General features: G+C 45.1%; 1 protein-coding gene and 1 long non-coding RNA gene across 4 annotated transcripts in view; both read left to right on the top strand.

Annotated features, from left to right (window-relative positions):
- The window catches only part of LOC311137966 (beta-1,3-galactosyl-O-glycosyl-glycoprotein beta-1,6-N-acetylglucosaminyltransferase 7-like), a 57,208-nt gene extending 42,174 nt beyond the window's left edge, over positions 1-15,034 (top strand). Inside the window, exon 4 of the mRNA XM_084172610.1 lies at positions 14,949-15,034. Within this exon, the coding sequence (XP_084028736.1) occupies positions 14,949-15,004 (56 nt within the window). The 3' untranslated portion in view covers positions 15,005-15,034. The remainder of the gene's footprint in view (positions 1-14,948) is intronic.
- On the top strand, positions 455-7,290 carry LOC311138394. Of its 3 annotated transcripts, none has more exons than XR_014614040.1 (3): positions 455-1,588; positions 2,404-2,479; positions 4,524-7,290. It is a non-coding gene; the product is annotated as an uncharacterized lncRNA (long non-coding RNA). The 3 variants fall into 3 exon arrangements; XR_014614041.1 differs by having other exon boundaries at positions 455-1,623; XR_014614042.1 differs by having other exon boundaries at positions 455-1,757.
- Positions 15,035-15,571: the final 537 nt, after the last annotated feature.

Raw genomic sequence — 15,571 nt, 5'->3', positions numbered from 1 at the left:
CTCCGTCTTGCCAGGGTTCAGCTTGAGGTGGTGATCCGTCATCCATACTGATATGTCTGCCAGACATGCAGAGATGCGATTCGCCACCTGGTTATCAGAAGGGGGAAAGGAGAAGATTAGTTGTGTATCGTCAGCGTAGCAATGATAGGAGAGGCCATGTGAGGATATGACAGAGCCAAGTGACTTGGTGTATAGGGAGAATAGGAGAGGGCCTAGAACTGAGCCCTGGGGGACACCAGTGGTGAGAGCACGTGGTGCGGAGACAGCTTCTCGCCACGCCACTTGGTAGGAGCGACCGGTCAGGTAGGACGCAATCCAGGAGTGAGCCGCGCCGGAGATGCCCAGCTCGGAGAGGGTGGAGAGGAGGATCTGATGGTTCACAGTATCAAAGGCAGCAGACAGGTCTAGAAGGACAAGAGCAGAGGAGAGAGAGTTAGCTTTAGCAGTGCGGAGAGCCTCCGTGACACAGAGAAGAGCAGTCTCAGTTGAATGACCAGTCCTGAAACCTGACTGGTTTGGATCAAGAAGGTCATTCTTTATGAGGTGCTACAAACCATGGCAGGATTAAACAGATGGGTATACAGATAAGATTTACTTGGGTCCCAGCCCATGCGGGGGTGGAGGGGAACGAGGCAGTAGATTAACTGGCTAAACAAGCACTTAGTAGTGGGGATGTTGATGTTGAAGTTTCAATGAGCAAGGCAGAGGTAAAAAGACTGATATATACAGTGACGGTGCAGAGATGGCAGGATCAGTGGAATAGGGATAATAAGGGAAGGCATTTATTTCAAGTACAGAGGAAAGTCGGGGAGGGGAGAACGGTAGGAAGGGACAGAAGAGAGGAGGCTATTTTTACAAGATTAAGGGTGGGACACAGACAGTTGAATAAGACATTAAATGTGATAGGAAAGCATCCAACAGGAAAGTGTGATTATTGTCATGAAACAGAGACCGTGGAGCATGTATTGCTACAGTGTGGGCAGTATTACATTTGTCATTTAGCAGACACTCTTATCCAGAGCAACTTACAGTTAGTGAATGCATACATTTCTTTTTTCTTTTCATACTGGCACCCCATGGGAAACAAACCCACATCCCTGCCGGCCAAACCCTCCCCTACCTTGGACGACACTGGACCAATTGTGCGCTGCCCATGGGTCTCCCAGCCGCGGCCAGCTGCGACAGAGCCTGGACGTGAACCAGGATCTCTGCGATGCAGTGCCTTAGACCACTGGGCCACTCGGGAAAGTATCAGAGGGAAAGAGAGAGGATGATATCTAGTGGGAGGGAGGCGGAGGGAGACGGGGATACAGGAAATTTGTTTAAAGAGTATATTGAGTAGGACGTCATTAGATATAGTCTCAAATATGTTATCTTTTTTAAGAGCAACGGGGCTGGCAGGTAGGATTTAGTTTCTCCCTGTCTCTGGCCCACACTCCAGTACAGTAGGTGGCGGTAATGCACAATATCGTTGGATGCCAACCGCCATTAAACTCCACTGAAGAAGAAGAAGAAGAAGAAGACCTCTGCGCAGCCTGCTTTCTCGAACACGTCGGTCAACATTACAGCAGTTGGGACAGAGCGCCCGGTAGGCTACACAACAACACAAAAATAAAGAATTTTGTAAGTAAAGCGGGGGTTTGTTTGATAGAAGAATGTCAAGGAAAGATTTGCTAGCTAATGTTAGCTAACTTAACTAGCTAATTTTAACATTAGCTAACTAACGTTAGCTCTCTGGCTAATCATCCATGGACATGGTAAGTTTTAATTTTTACCTGTTGTAACTAGCTAGCTAACATTTTTGATATCTGTTTAGTTAATGTGTGTGTGTGTGTGTGTGTGTGTGTGTGTGTGTGTGTGTTGTGTGTGTGTGTGTGTGTGTGTGTGTGTGTGTGTGTGTCCCGTGTAGCTCAGTCAGTTGGTAGAGCATGGCGCTTGGCGATTTACTAACTGTAAGTCGCTCTGGATAAGAGCGTCTGCTAAATGACTAAAATGTGTGTGTGAGAGAGAGAGAGAGAGAGAGAGAGAGAGAGAGAGAGAGAGAGAGAGAGAGAGAGAGAGAGAGAGAGAGAGAGAGAGAGAGAGAGAGAGAGAGAGAGAGAGAGAGAGAGAGAGAGAGAGAGAGAGAGAGAGAGAGAGAGAGAGAGAGAGGAGAGAGAGAGAGAGAGAGAGAGAGAGAGAGAGAGAGAGAGAGAGAGAGAGAGAGAGAGAGAGAGACATTGTGAGCTAGCCTAATTCTTGAAACGTGTACCCCCAATATGGATGTGGAGTTTTTTTTAATTAATCAAGGATCCTGTATGTATTTTGTATTTGACAATATAATACATTTAGCCTATCCCTGCTCCCCCTCAACACTTAACTCTCAACTGCCCTTTTTCAATTCTTGATTCTCTTTTTTTGCAGGAATCTTCTAGCTTGGATGGGAGGAGGGAACAAAGGGAAGGGGTACTGAAGTTATCCAGCCTGCTGACTAAGAAATGTAAATAGCCTATGTTTTTTTTCCTCTCTCTCTCTCTCTCTCTCTCTCTCTCTCTCTCTCTCTCTCTCTCTCTCTCTCTCTCTCTCTCTCTCTCCCTCTCTCTCTCTCTCTCTCTCTCTATATATATATATATATATATATATATATATATATATATATATATATATATATATATATACAGTGAGGGGAAAAAGTATTTGATCCCCTGCTGATTTTGTACGTTTGCCCACTGACAAATAAATGATCAGTCTATAATTTTAATGGTAGGTTTATTTGAACAGTGAGAGACAGAATAACAACAAAACAATCCAGAAAAACGCATGTCAAAAATGTTATAAATTGATTTGCATTTTAATGAGGGAAATAAGTATTTGACCCTTCTGCAAAACATGACTTAGTACTTGGTGGCAAAACCCTTGTTGGCAATCACAGAGGTCAGACGTTTCTTGTAGTTGGCCACCAGGTTTGCACACATCTCAGGAGGGATTTTGTCCCACTCCTCTTTGCAGATCTTCTCCAAGTCATTAAGGTATCGAGGCTGACGTTTGGCAACTCGAACCTTCAGCTCCCTCCACAGATTTTCTATGCGATTAAGGTCTGGAGACTGGCTAGGCCACTGTGCTTCTTCTTGAGCCACTCCTTTGTTGCCTTGGCCGTGTGTTTTGGGTCATTGTCATGCTGGAATACCCATCCACGACCCATTTTCAATGCCCTGGCTGAGGGAAGGAGGTTCTCACCCAAGATTTGACGGTACATGGCCCCGTCCATCGTCCATTTGAAGCGGTGAAGTTGTCCTGTCCCCTTAGCAGAAAAACACCCCCAAAGCATAATGTTTCCACCTCCATGTTTGACGGTGGGGATAGTGTTCTTGGGGTCATAGGCAGCATTCCTCCTCCTCCAAACATGCCGAGTTGAGTTGATGCCAAAGAGCTCCATTTTGGTCTCATCTGACCACAACACTTTCGCCCAGTTCTCCTCTGAATCATTCAGACGGGCATGTATATGTGCTTTCTTGAGCAGGGGGACCTTGCGGGCGCTGCAGGATTTCAGTCCTTCACGGCGTAGTGTGTTACCAATTGTTTTCTTGGTGACTATGGTCCCAGCTGCCTTGAGATCATTGACAAGGTCCTCCCGTGTAGTTCTGGGCTGATTCCTCACCGTTCTCATGATCATTGCAACTCCACGAGGTGAGATCTTGCATGGAGCCCCAGGCAGAGGGAGATTGACAGGTCTTTTGTGTTTCTTCCATTTGCGAATAATCGCACCAACTGTTGTCACCTTCTCACCACGCTGCTTGGCGATGGTCTTGTAGCCCATTCCAGCCTTGTGTAGGTCTACAATCTTGTCCCTGACATCCTTGGAGAGCTCTTTGGTCTTGGCCATGGTGGAGAGTCTGTAATCTGATTGATTGCTTCTGTGGACAGGTGTCTTTTATACAGGTAACAAACTGAGATTAGGAGCACTCCCTTTAAGAGTGTGCTCCTAATCTCAGCTCGTAATCTGTATAAAAGACACCTGGGAGCCAGAAATCTTTCTGATTGAGAGGGGGTCAAATACTTATTTCCCTCATTAAAATGCAAATTAATTTATAACATTTTTGACATGTGTTTTTCTGGATTTTTTGTTGTTATTCTGTCTCTCACTGTTCAAATAAATCTACCATTAAAATTATAGACTGATCATTTCTTTGTCAGTGGGCAAACGTACAAAATCAGCAGGGGATCAAATACTTTTTTCCCTCACTATATATATATATATATATATATATATATATATATATATATATATATATATATATATATATATATATACGTATATATATATATATATATATATACGTATATATATATATATATATATATATATATATATATATATATATATATATATACGTATATATATATATATATATATATATATGTATATATATATACATATGTATATATATGTATATGTATATGTATATGTATGTCTGCCTGACCACCAGTTTATTTAGTGAAGACCTTAGGTAAGGGTTAATCATGATTCATCTCTGTCTTTACAGTTCTGGAAACATGTCAGTGACCTGATGCATGGCCTCGACAGCAGTGCTTGTCCACCCACTCAGTTACCAGTGACCTATTCTGCCACATCCCAGGGAAAGTAGAGAGCAGAACCACCTCTCCTTAAATCCATAGTCATTAACCATGCTTCCATCCACAGTTTTTATGCATGTCATACCTTATAAAAAAAAGTCAAGACGCATTTATGCGCAAATATTGATATAAGAACCATCATATCGAAGTAAACTTGGGAGGCACGCAATGATATGGCGGGTGGTCTTCCCACTACGACTCGGGAAAGCATGCAGTTTATTAGGCTACAGATTAAATAAATAATGATGAACTTCACAGGGTGGTGAAAGTGCACGGTGATGCGTTTGATGCTCCTTTCCAATAAATATCGAGGGTCTTATTCTAGTGACATGATGATCAACGCTTGACTGCTGTTTGACAAATAAAAATATTCTCGCTCTTATCCATAATAATCTCATCATGTAGACCAGTGGTCACCAACCTGATCGATCTCCAAGCCATTCCTAGTCGATCGCCAAATATTTATGTAAAAAACCCAACGATAAATCCTTGCGGTCCTATTTTTTATTTTTTTTGCGCTGTTGACAGTCGCTGCACTTGATTCAGCAGCCCTAGCGCCGAGAAGGCAAAGTGTTTCGATCTTGAACCATTTCATGTGTCTGAACTTCAGGTTGAACTCTGTCTACCCGGCAGGCCCAGAGAGCAAATCAAGTGCACCTATAGGTCTACCGCTGGCCAATCACATAGCTCAGATCACTGTGTCTGCGGTTTCATTGCGCCATAGACTGTAAAAAGAAGCCTCGAACGCACAGCAAAGTTGATAATGTGAGATTTCAAAACTTGTAAAACCACGACTAGAGAGAGACTAAACGAATACAGCAAAGAACTGCTGTTTTCATGAGTAAATTCATGTTTAAGTTGTTTAATTTGTTTAATTTAATTTGTTCCACAGATTTATAAGCCATAAAATGAGCGTTTCGACAAGCTTGCGTTGTTGTTATTTGCAGCTTGTGTCTTTTTTAATATCAAGGAATATTTCACTTTCTCTGGTCATAGCAGTAACAACATGAATTGGTGCATGAGGCAGAAGTAATGCAGTGCGACTTAAGTTTCGCCATCAGCTGGAAGACTGTGTCCCCTTTTCTCAGCAGAGGGAGGGAGAGAGGAGGGACGGTGAGTCGGGTGTGAGGCAGCCTCACCGCTGCTCCCTCCCAGTAGACTAACCATCTGATGCCGGCCATCAGTCCAGTAAAACATTTACATTTTAGTCATCTAGCAGACGCTCTTATCCAGAGCGACTTACAGTTAGTGAATACATATATGTTTTTTTGTAAATAATTTTTATTTTTACCAAATGTTTTTTTAATTTTTTTCGTTTTTCTCTTTTGTTTTTCTTGTTTTTCATATATTTTTTGTAATTTTATTTTTATTTTTTTCATACTGGTCCCCCCGTGGGAATCGAACCCACAACCCTGGCGTTGCAAACGCCATGCTCTATCAACTGAGCTACATCCCTGCCGGCCATTCCCTCCCCTACCCTGGACAACGCTAGGCCAATTGTGCGCCGCCCATGAGTCTCCCGGTCGCGGCCGGCTGCGACAGAGCCTGGATTCAAACCAGGATCTCTAGTGGCACAGCTAGCACTGCGATGCAGTGCCTTAGACCACTGCGCCACTCAGGAGGTTTGTACAGGGCTTCTCAACAAAAAGTGAATTATTATGCTCACTCAGCTATGCCTCACAAGTAATACAACAAATGATCTATAACAGTGTGATCATATACCTACAATTTTGAAATATATTTGAAAAATGGTCTGAGAAGAACAACATTGGCAGGGCAATTCAAGTGTAGACAATATCTTTGCTTTATCTTGGCCAGGTCGCAGTTGTAAATGAGAACTTGTTCTCAACTGGCTTACCTGGTTAAATAAAGGTGAAATAAAATAAAAAATATGCAGTGATAATGTATTGGGCCTATAGCACAAACCTCATTGCTACAGAACTGTCTTTAATTGGTTCATGTTGCATAGGCTTATGTTTTTTAAGTTGTTTAAAAAATAAATCTGAGCAGGACAGTGCCTTGCAAAAGTATTCATCCCCCTTGGCGTTTTCCCTATTTTGTTGCATTACAACCTGTAATTTAAATGGGGTTCATGTAATGGACATACAAAATAGTCCAAATTGGTGAAGTGAAATGAAAAAAATAACATGATTGCCTGATGTTACACTCCAGGGGGTCGTGTTAACGCAGAATTCTGGGATTTCACACACAAAAAAATATATAAAAAACATAAGAAATATCTTTCTGTGTTTTGTAAATGAAGATCTAAAATGCTTCTTTATTGTAATTTCTGCTTCTGCTAAATTCGTGCTTCAGTTGCACCTCCACTCAGATGAGAATTCACTAATGGGCATTCTATCAGCAGACAGTCCTCTGACTGATGTGTAGCTACTTTTCTCTGGTAAAATGCTCGATTTAACTTAAAGCAAAACATTAGGAAATGTAGCTGGCTACATTCTTTCTGTGATAATCATTAGACATATTGTTGGCAGGGGGGGTGGAGCATCGCAAGTTTAAGACCATGCTTAGCCATTGTTCTCTCTCTTATGTCTGGTCTTAACAAGAGGTGGTCATGGTTGTTTTATACTGTTATCCATGATTTATTTGGCGTGGGCTATGGCCAACCAGTAGCCTGTGTTGAGTTTGGTTAATAAACCGGGAATTTGTCAACTGAAACCTCTGTCTGGACAATTGTTCATTTACGATCTATCCAGGTCATTACATTGGTGTCAGAAGTGGGATGGGGGTTATAAGGAGCATGCTTTTTGGGCACAGTCGATGGCGCGCTAGAAGGTTGAGGGTTCGAGACCTGCTCCCTGCCCCCTTTTGGGGGGTGGTCGAATGAAGATAGGGCACTGCAGTTGGCTTTGTGCCTCACGGATGATGCTCTGTCCTGTTAGATATTGATTAGCCCCTAGGACAGACGTGATTATGGGGCTTTAGTTGGAGCACCAGTCGTCATGGTTCCTAAGAAGGCGTGCAAGCTGAGGTTCTGTGCGGTCTACAGGCAGCTGAATGAGGTAACCAGGAAGGACTCATAACCCATAACACGCAACGATGAGTCGCTGGATCTGGTTAGGGGGTCCCCTGGTTCTCCTCACTAGACCTCCATAGTGGCTACTGGCAGGTGCCCCTCTCCCCAGAGGCCAGAGCCAAAACTGCGTTCTCCACTAACAGAGGACACTGGCAGTTCAAGGTCCTGTGCAACGCTCCAGCTACTTTTGAGCGTTTGATGGACAGGGTGCTGGATGGCATCCCCCGACAGGAGTGTCTGGTATACCTCGACGACATCCTGGCCCATGGCAGCTCCTTCCAGTCAGCCCTGGGGGCGCAACGGCGTGTGCTGGAGAGGGTGGCTGCCGCAGGCCAGAAGCTCCACCCCGAGCAGTGCCACTTCATGAGGGGAGGAGGGTATCAGCACTATGGAGGACAAAGTGGGGGCTGTCCGAGACTTGAACACCCCCACTGTCCAGCATCAGCTGAAGAGCTTCCTGGACCTGGCCTCGTACTAAAGGAGGTTTGTACAGGGCTTCTCAAGCGTCGCTGCTCCCCTGAACCGCCTGCTGCCGAAGGACAAGGCCTTCACTTGGACAGTGGAGTGCAAGGAGGCCTTCAACACCCTCAAACATGCACTGATCGAGGCCCCCGTGCGCTCCAATTTTTGCAATGTTACGAAGATGGAAAAAAGCTATTCTTGATATGTTCGTCAAAAGAGAGATCAGGGTCCAGAGTAACGCAGAGGTCCTTCACAGTTTTTTTTTGAGACGACTGTACAACCATCAAGATTAATTGTCAGATCCGACAGAAGATCTCTTTGTTTCTTGGGACCTAGAACTAGCATCTCTGTTTTGTCCGAGTTTAAAAGTAAAACATTTGCCGCCATCCACTTCCTTATGTCTGAAACACATGCTTCCAGGGTAGGCAATTTTGGGGCTTCACCATGTTTCATCGAAATGTAGAGCTGTGTGTCGTCCCCATAGCAATGAAAGTTAACATTTTGTTTCCGAATGACATCACCAAGAGGTAAAATATATAGTGAAAACAATAGTGGTCCTTAAACGGAACAGATAAGATCTAAACCAGGCAAGAACTTGTCCGTGTAGACCAATTAAGGTTTCCAATCTCTCCAAAAGAATGTGGTGATCGATGGTATCAAAAGCAGCACTAAGGTCTAGGACAGGGTTCTTCAATTCCGGTCCTGGAGGGCCGAAACACCTCTGTTTTTCATCCTCTCCTTCTAATCAGGGGCTAATTCAGACCTGGGACACCAGGTGAGTGCAATTAACTACCAGGTAGAAATAAAAAACAGAAGTGTTTCGGCCCTCCAGGACCGGAATTGAAGAACCCTGGTCTAGGAGCACGAGGACAGATGCAGAGCCTTGGTCTGATGCCATTAAAAGGTAATTTACCACCTTCACAAGTGCGGTCTCAGTGCTATGATGGTGTCTAAAACCAGACTGAAGTGTTTCGTATAATTTTTTTGTCTTCAGGAAGGCAGTGAGTTGTTGCACAACAGCTTTTTCTAAAATGTTTGAGAGGAATGGGAGATTTGATATAGGCCGATAGTTTTTTACATTTTCTGGGTCAAGGTTAGGCTTTTTCAAGAGAGGCTTTAAATACTGCCACTTTTAGTGAGTTTGGTACACATCCAGTGGATAGGGAGGCATTTATTATGTTTAACATAGGAGGGCCAAGCACAGGAAGTAGCTCTTTCAGTAGTTTAGTTTGAATAGGGTCCAGTATGCAGCTTGACGGTTTAGAGGCCATGACAATTTCATGAATGTGTCAAGAGATACAGGATTTAAAAACTTGAGTGTCTCCATTGTTCTGTGCAGACTGAGGACAACTGAGCTTTGGAGAAATGCACAGATTCAAAGAGGAGTCCGTAATTTGCTTTCTAATGATCATGATCTTTTCGTCGAAGAAGTTCATGAATTCATCACTGCTGAAGTGAAAGGCAGTATCAAATATACATTTTGGATTGTTCTTATTCTCCTCAATTAGGTTGGAAAAATAGGATGATCGAGCAGCAGTGAGGGCTCTTCGATATTGCTCTGTACTTTCTTTCCAAGCTAGTAGGAAGACTTCCAGTTTGGTGGAATGCCATTTCCGTTCCAATTTTCTGGAGGCTTGCTTCAGGGCTCGGGTATTTTCATTACTAGAAGCTCAAAAGACGAAAACGTCGTAATTTTTTGGGGGGTAAATTTACATTTGCTATCATAAATGTTAGCAACACCTCCGCCTTTGTGGGATGTGCGGGGGATATGGTCACTAGTGTAACCAAGAGGAGAGGCCTCATTTAACACAGTAAATTCATCAGGCTTAAGCCATGTTTCAGTCAGGCTAATCACATCAACATTATGATCATTGATTAGTTCATTGAACATAACTGCCTTGGAGGTGAGGGATCTAACATTAAGTAGCCCTATTTTGAGATGTGAGATATCTCAATCCCTTTCAATAATGACAGGAATGGAGGAGGTTTTTATTCCAGTGAGATTGCTAAAGCGAACACCGCCATGCTTAGTTTTTCTCAACCTAGATCGAGGCACAGACACGGTCTCAATGGGGATAGATGAGTTGACTACACTGACTGTGCTAGCGGCAGACTCCACTAAGCTGGCAAGATGGCTAAAGGCCTGCTGCCTGGCCTACACCCTATCTCATTGTGGAGCTAGAGGAGTTAGAGCCCTGTCTGTTGGTAGATAAGATGAGAGCACCCCTCCAGCTAGGATGGAGTCCGTCACTCCTCAGCAGGCCAGGCTTGGTCCTGTTTGTGGGCGAGTCCCAGAAAGAGGGACAATTATCTACTAATTCTATCTTTTGGGAGGGGCAGAAAACATTTTTCAACCAGCGATTGAGTTGTGAGACTGTTGTAGAGCTCATCACTCGCCCTAACTGGGAGGGGGCCAGAGACAATTACTCGATGCCGACACATCTTTCTAGCTAATTTACACGCTGAAGCTATGTTGCTCTTGGTGACCTCTGACTGTTTCATCCTAACATCGTTGGTGCTGACGTGGATAACAATATCCCTATACTCTCTACACTCGCCTGTTTTTGCCTTAGCCAGCACCATCTTCAGATTAGCCTTTACCTCGGTAGCCCTGCCCCCTGGTAAACAGTGTATGATCGCTGGATGATTCTTTTAAAGTCTAATATTGTGGGTAATGGAGTCGCCAATGACTAGGGTTTTCAATTTGTCAGAGCTTAATGGGGAGAACCGGTTGAAAGTTTCTGTCGGCTGAATGAGTGACGCCGGTTGAGCGTGCCGACAGCATTTATTTTCAGAAGCCTTGAGAAAATTGTCCGGCTGCGGGGTCTGTGCGAGGGGATTTATACTACTATCTGTACTTACTGGTGGCACAGACGCTGTTTCATCCTTTCCTACACTTACATTGCCTTGCCTAACGATTGCGTCTGAAGCTGTGCTTGCAGCACGGCTATCCTCACCATAAGGCGATAGTTCTCCTGTATATTATGAGTACAGCGACTGCAATTAGATGGCATAGTGTTAATGTTACTACTTAGCTTCGGCTGGTGGAGGTCCTGTAGAACCATGTCCAGATAAAGCGTCCAGGGTGAAAAAGTTGAATGAAAAAATTAGAGTGAATAAAAATAAGATGTTGGTAAAATGTGTTAAATAAAGATAGATTAAATGGTTTAAAAAACGTAAAAAAAGTCAAGCTTGGCAGGTAGCCAAGCAGCAACAAAAAGCGTAGCACGGAGCAAGTGACGCACTCAAAACGGAAGTGTGGGCATGGGTGGGGTGCTGGCCAGGTGGGGCCAGGGGGTGGGGGGAGTGGTGGTGTACTTCAGCAAAACATTCAACAAACATGAGCGCTGCTACTGTGTCACCCGGCGGGAGCTCCTCGCTGTTGTGGCTTCCATCAAACACTTCAAGTACTACCTGGGTGGCCTGCCGTTTACTGTAAGGACTGACCACTTTGCTCTCCAGTGGCTCATGTCTTTCAAAGAGCCAGAGGGGCAGGTTTCACGCTGGTTAGAGGAGCTTCAGCCATACGACTTCAAAGTGGTGCACAGGGCAGGGGCACGCCACTCTAACGCCGACGTCATGTCCCATCGGCCCTGTACTGCAGACAGGTGCCTCCACTGTGAGCGGAGAGAAGGCCGTGAGAGAGAGCTGTGTGCGGTGGAGGGGGTCTGTGCCACAGTGTGTTGGGCGAACGGGCCTGTCTGCTGTGAGCAGACTGTCGACGTGGCTGAATGGGGGCAGCAGCAGGGACGGGACACAGACCTACAGCCATTGCTACAGTGGGTAGAGGCGCAGCTGAGGCCACCGTGGGAAGAGGTGGCAGCGCTCTCATTCGCGACCAAAGGGTTGTGGTCAAAGTTTGAGAGACTGCGGCTGGATGATGGCGTGCTACAGCGGGCATGGAAGGAGCCAGCTACAGGAGAGGAGAGGTGGCAGGTGGTGGTCTTAAAAGCACTGCGGGAGGCTGTGCTCCAGAGCACTCATGGGGGGGGGGGTGGGGACTGGACACTTTGGGGTCACAAAAACCCTTTGCCGCCTCCGTCAGGGCTTTTACTGGGGGCAGCACAAGAGGGATGTGGAGGACTTTTGCCGCCACTGTGACAACTGCACAGCGAGAAAGGGCCCTCCAGGCATTCTCATGCTCAGCTCCAAAAGTTCCCAGTTGGGGCTCCCATGGAGAGGGTAGGAGTGGATGTAGTTGGGCCATTCCCCACCACAGACAGTGGAAACCGCTAGGTGCTCACGGCCATGGACTGTTTCACAAAATGGCCCGAGGCCTATGCTCTGCCTGACCAGGAGGCAGAGACCATCGTCGACGCCCTGACAGCGGGTATGTTCAGCAGGTTTGGAGCTGCGGAGTCCATCCACAGTGACCAAGGCAGAAACTTTGAGTCCCGTGTGTTCACCACCATGTATGAGAGGCTGGGTATGCACAAGACCCGCACTACTCCTCTCCATCCTCAAAGTGATGGCCTTGTGGAGCGCTTCAACGAAACGCTTAGACAGCAGCTGGCCATCGTCTCTGCCAAACACCAGCGTGACTGGGACAAGCACCTGCCCATGGTCCTCATGGGATGCTGCTCCACTGTCCAAGACTCCACCTCCTGCACGCCTGCCCTCCTCATGCTGGGGAGAGAGATCCGCACCCCTGCAGAGATTGCGTTTGGTCAGCCCCCGGATAGCCTCCTGTTCCCCTGGGGCCGGAGTATGCCCGGAGACTCCAGAACCGCCTGGAGACAGCCCACAACTTCGCCAGAGAGCAGCTGGTGAATGCAGGTGTGAGGCAGAAGAGGAACTATGACGTGCACACCCGGGGAAGGCACTTTGTGGCTGGGGAGCTGGTCTGGGTCTACAGCCTCCTGAGAAAGAAAGGCAGATGCCCCAAGTTGGACAGCCACTGGGTGGGGCCCTGCAGCGTCCTGGAGAGGGTAGTGGAGGTTGTGTACCGGGTTGGCCCCATACAGAGGAGCCTCTTCTCCCCAAACCCCGGGAACCCCCATAATTCCCCTCTCTGGCAATGACATTCCCCAAGCACTCACCCCCAGGCACCGCAGAAAAGGCTACAGACAGCCCACTACAGACAGCCCACTCACCCAGTCTCCCTCCCTGTGTCACCGCGTGGTTCCCCGGCGCCACGGACTGTATTCCCCGTTCCCTCATCCTTGTCCCCCATGTCCCTGCCTTCATCCCCTGGGCCCCAGAGGGGCAGCCCCCTGCCGCGGACTGAGCCCCCTGTTCCACATCTGGACACTCTGCGACCATCACAGCCACGCAGGCAAAGGAGACCTCTGGGTCGCTTCAGAGACTTTGTTTGTTCCCTCTGGGACGAGGGACTTTGTGGTGGGGGGGCTGTGTAGCGACCCGCACAGACAGATGTGTGTTATGTGTTATGCTGTTCATTGGTTGTGTTGTACTTACCAGTACCCAGTGTTCGCGGGGTCCGACATGCCAGTCAACCTGCTATCTACCAAACAGTAGCTTGTGTTGGTTAATAAATCAGGAATTCGTAAACTCAAACCTCTGACTGGACAATTGTTCATTTATGATCTAGCCAGGTCATTACAATATGATTGCCATGCATCGTTTTTACAAAAGAATACCTTGCTTTTTCATTGTAAGCTCATTGATGCTAATTAAGTTATTTTCAGCCGAATGTGTTGCACTAATGTATTTTCTGTGAAGAAAAACTATAGTTGCATGCCCCTGATCACTCTATTGAAAAACCACTGTTTACTTTTAATGTAAAACGCAGGTGAAATGGTTTAAAACACAGATTTTTTGGATGGTCTGTGTTTAGAACGCAAACCCTGCATTCTTAGGAAATAAAGGTGCTATCTAGAACCTAAAATGGTTAATCAGTTGTCCCCATAGGAGAACCCTTGGAGAACCCTTTTTGGTTCCAGGTAGAACTCTTTTTGGTTCCATGTAGAATCCTTTTGGTACCAGGTAGAACTATTTTGTGTTCCACTGAGGGTTCTACCTGGAACCAAAAAGGGTTCTCTTATGGGGACAGCCTAAGAACATTTTTGGAACCCTTTTTTTCTAAGAGTGTAGTGTAAGTTGATCCAATTGAAATAGCACTGCTTCTAATAATATACATTTGTAAAGGAAATAAAATCCTATTTTAACTCACCTTTTTTTTTTTTTTATAACTTTTGAAAAATATAAGATTTTGTCTCTTTATTGCCTCTTTACACTCTAAAGATAAAAGGTTCCTGGAGGATCCTTTAGGATAATATAAGGTAAAAAAAACTATACTCTGCAATCAGTTAATTTTTTGACCTTTGTAGACTTTTTTTATTTTTTTATTTTACCTTTATTTAACTTAAGGGGAGCTTTGAAGAACCCTTTTCAAAAGAGTGGTTTGTTTTTGAACCAGCAGTGCGCTCTTGAGTAAAGGGTGCTCGTGCGTATAATTCAAATTGAGAATGTTGATCAAAAGACAACTGGAAGCGTGCGGATGGTTGGAGAGACATGACAGATAAGAGATGACTTGCAACGGATGAACGTGAAAGGTGATTGAACCTTAGCCATTCGCTAGCTAAGATAATTCACCAAACTACTATCAAATAACTAAAAAACAATACATCATGTAATGTACTCTTCGTTTTTTATCAGCTAGCCAAGCTACATAGCCTGTAATGTTAGCTGGTAATTGTTGTATAAGTGTTGGTACGTTTTGGCTAAGGTTAGCTATCTAGCTAGTTAAAGTTACTGTAACGTTAGCTAACTTTAGCTAGCTAGATTCAATATTGAGACAGCTTTGTCCTCATTTCAACCCATGATACACTCTCTCACCATCTCCATCCATCCTCCTTCCTGTAGTCCCTCCCTTTAGTACCTGGCTTATCCTGCCCCTGTCCAGTTAAGTGGTGGAGAGTTTGGGAGCGGTGAGCTCTGATAGAGAAATGTATCATTCTCCACAAACAGGTAAGACACACACACACACACGACCCAATGTAGGTTATGTTAAACTTGACAAAAAGAAAAATACATAAAACTGATCAGATTAGTTAGATGCATTTGATATTGAATACTCATGTTGTTTACAGTATGTTGTGTTTGTCTAATTGATGTCTTTCAGGTTGGTGTATTGGGGCGGCTTGTTCTGTCCTCTGTATTTCAGACCAAAGCAAGACAATGTTTAAAGCTCACTATGGATCTACAAACAGGTTAGCCTCTATAAAGTATTTGGATGTATTTGCAGTGTGATTATAGTGTGTTCTGTGTTATTTCTTTGTCTTTTCAAATGCTAACTGAATGGTGAATATCTGGTGTCATTATCTTCTTTTTGTATGTGAGAATATAAGTTGTTTCTTAGGGGAAAGGGAAGGGAAATGTTTATTTTCCATTCTGTATATTTGAACAAAATTCAACTCCAGTTTATGAACTGGGATAAGCTACAAATCTCATTGTGGGGTAGGCCACATGTTATAAAGATGGTTAAAGCTCCTAAACTGA

Source organism: Coregonus lavaretus (assembly GCF_964263955.1).
Source record: "Coregonus lavaretus genome assembly, chromosome: 12".
NCBI lineage: Eukaryota > Metazoa > Chordata > Actinopteri > Salmoniformes > Salmonidae > Coregonus > Coregonus lavaretus.
The sequence above is the reverse complement of the archived record's forward strand: the minus strand, read 5'-3'. Positions and strand labels throughout refer to the sequence as shown.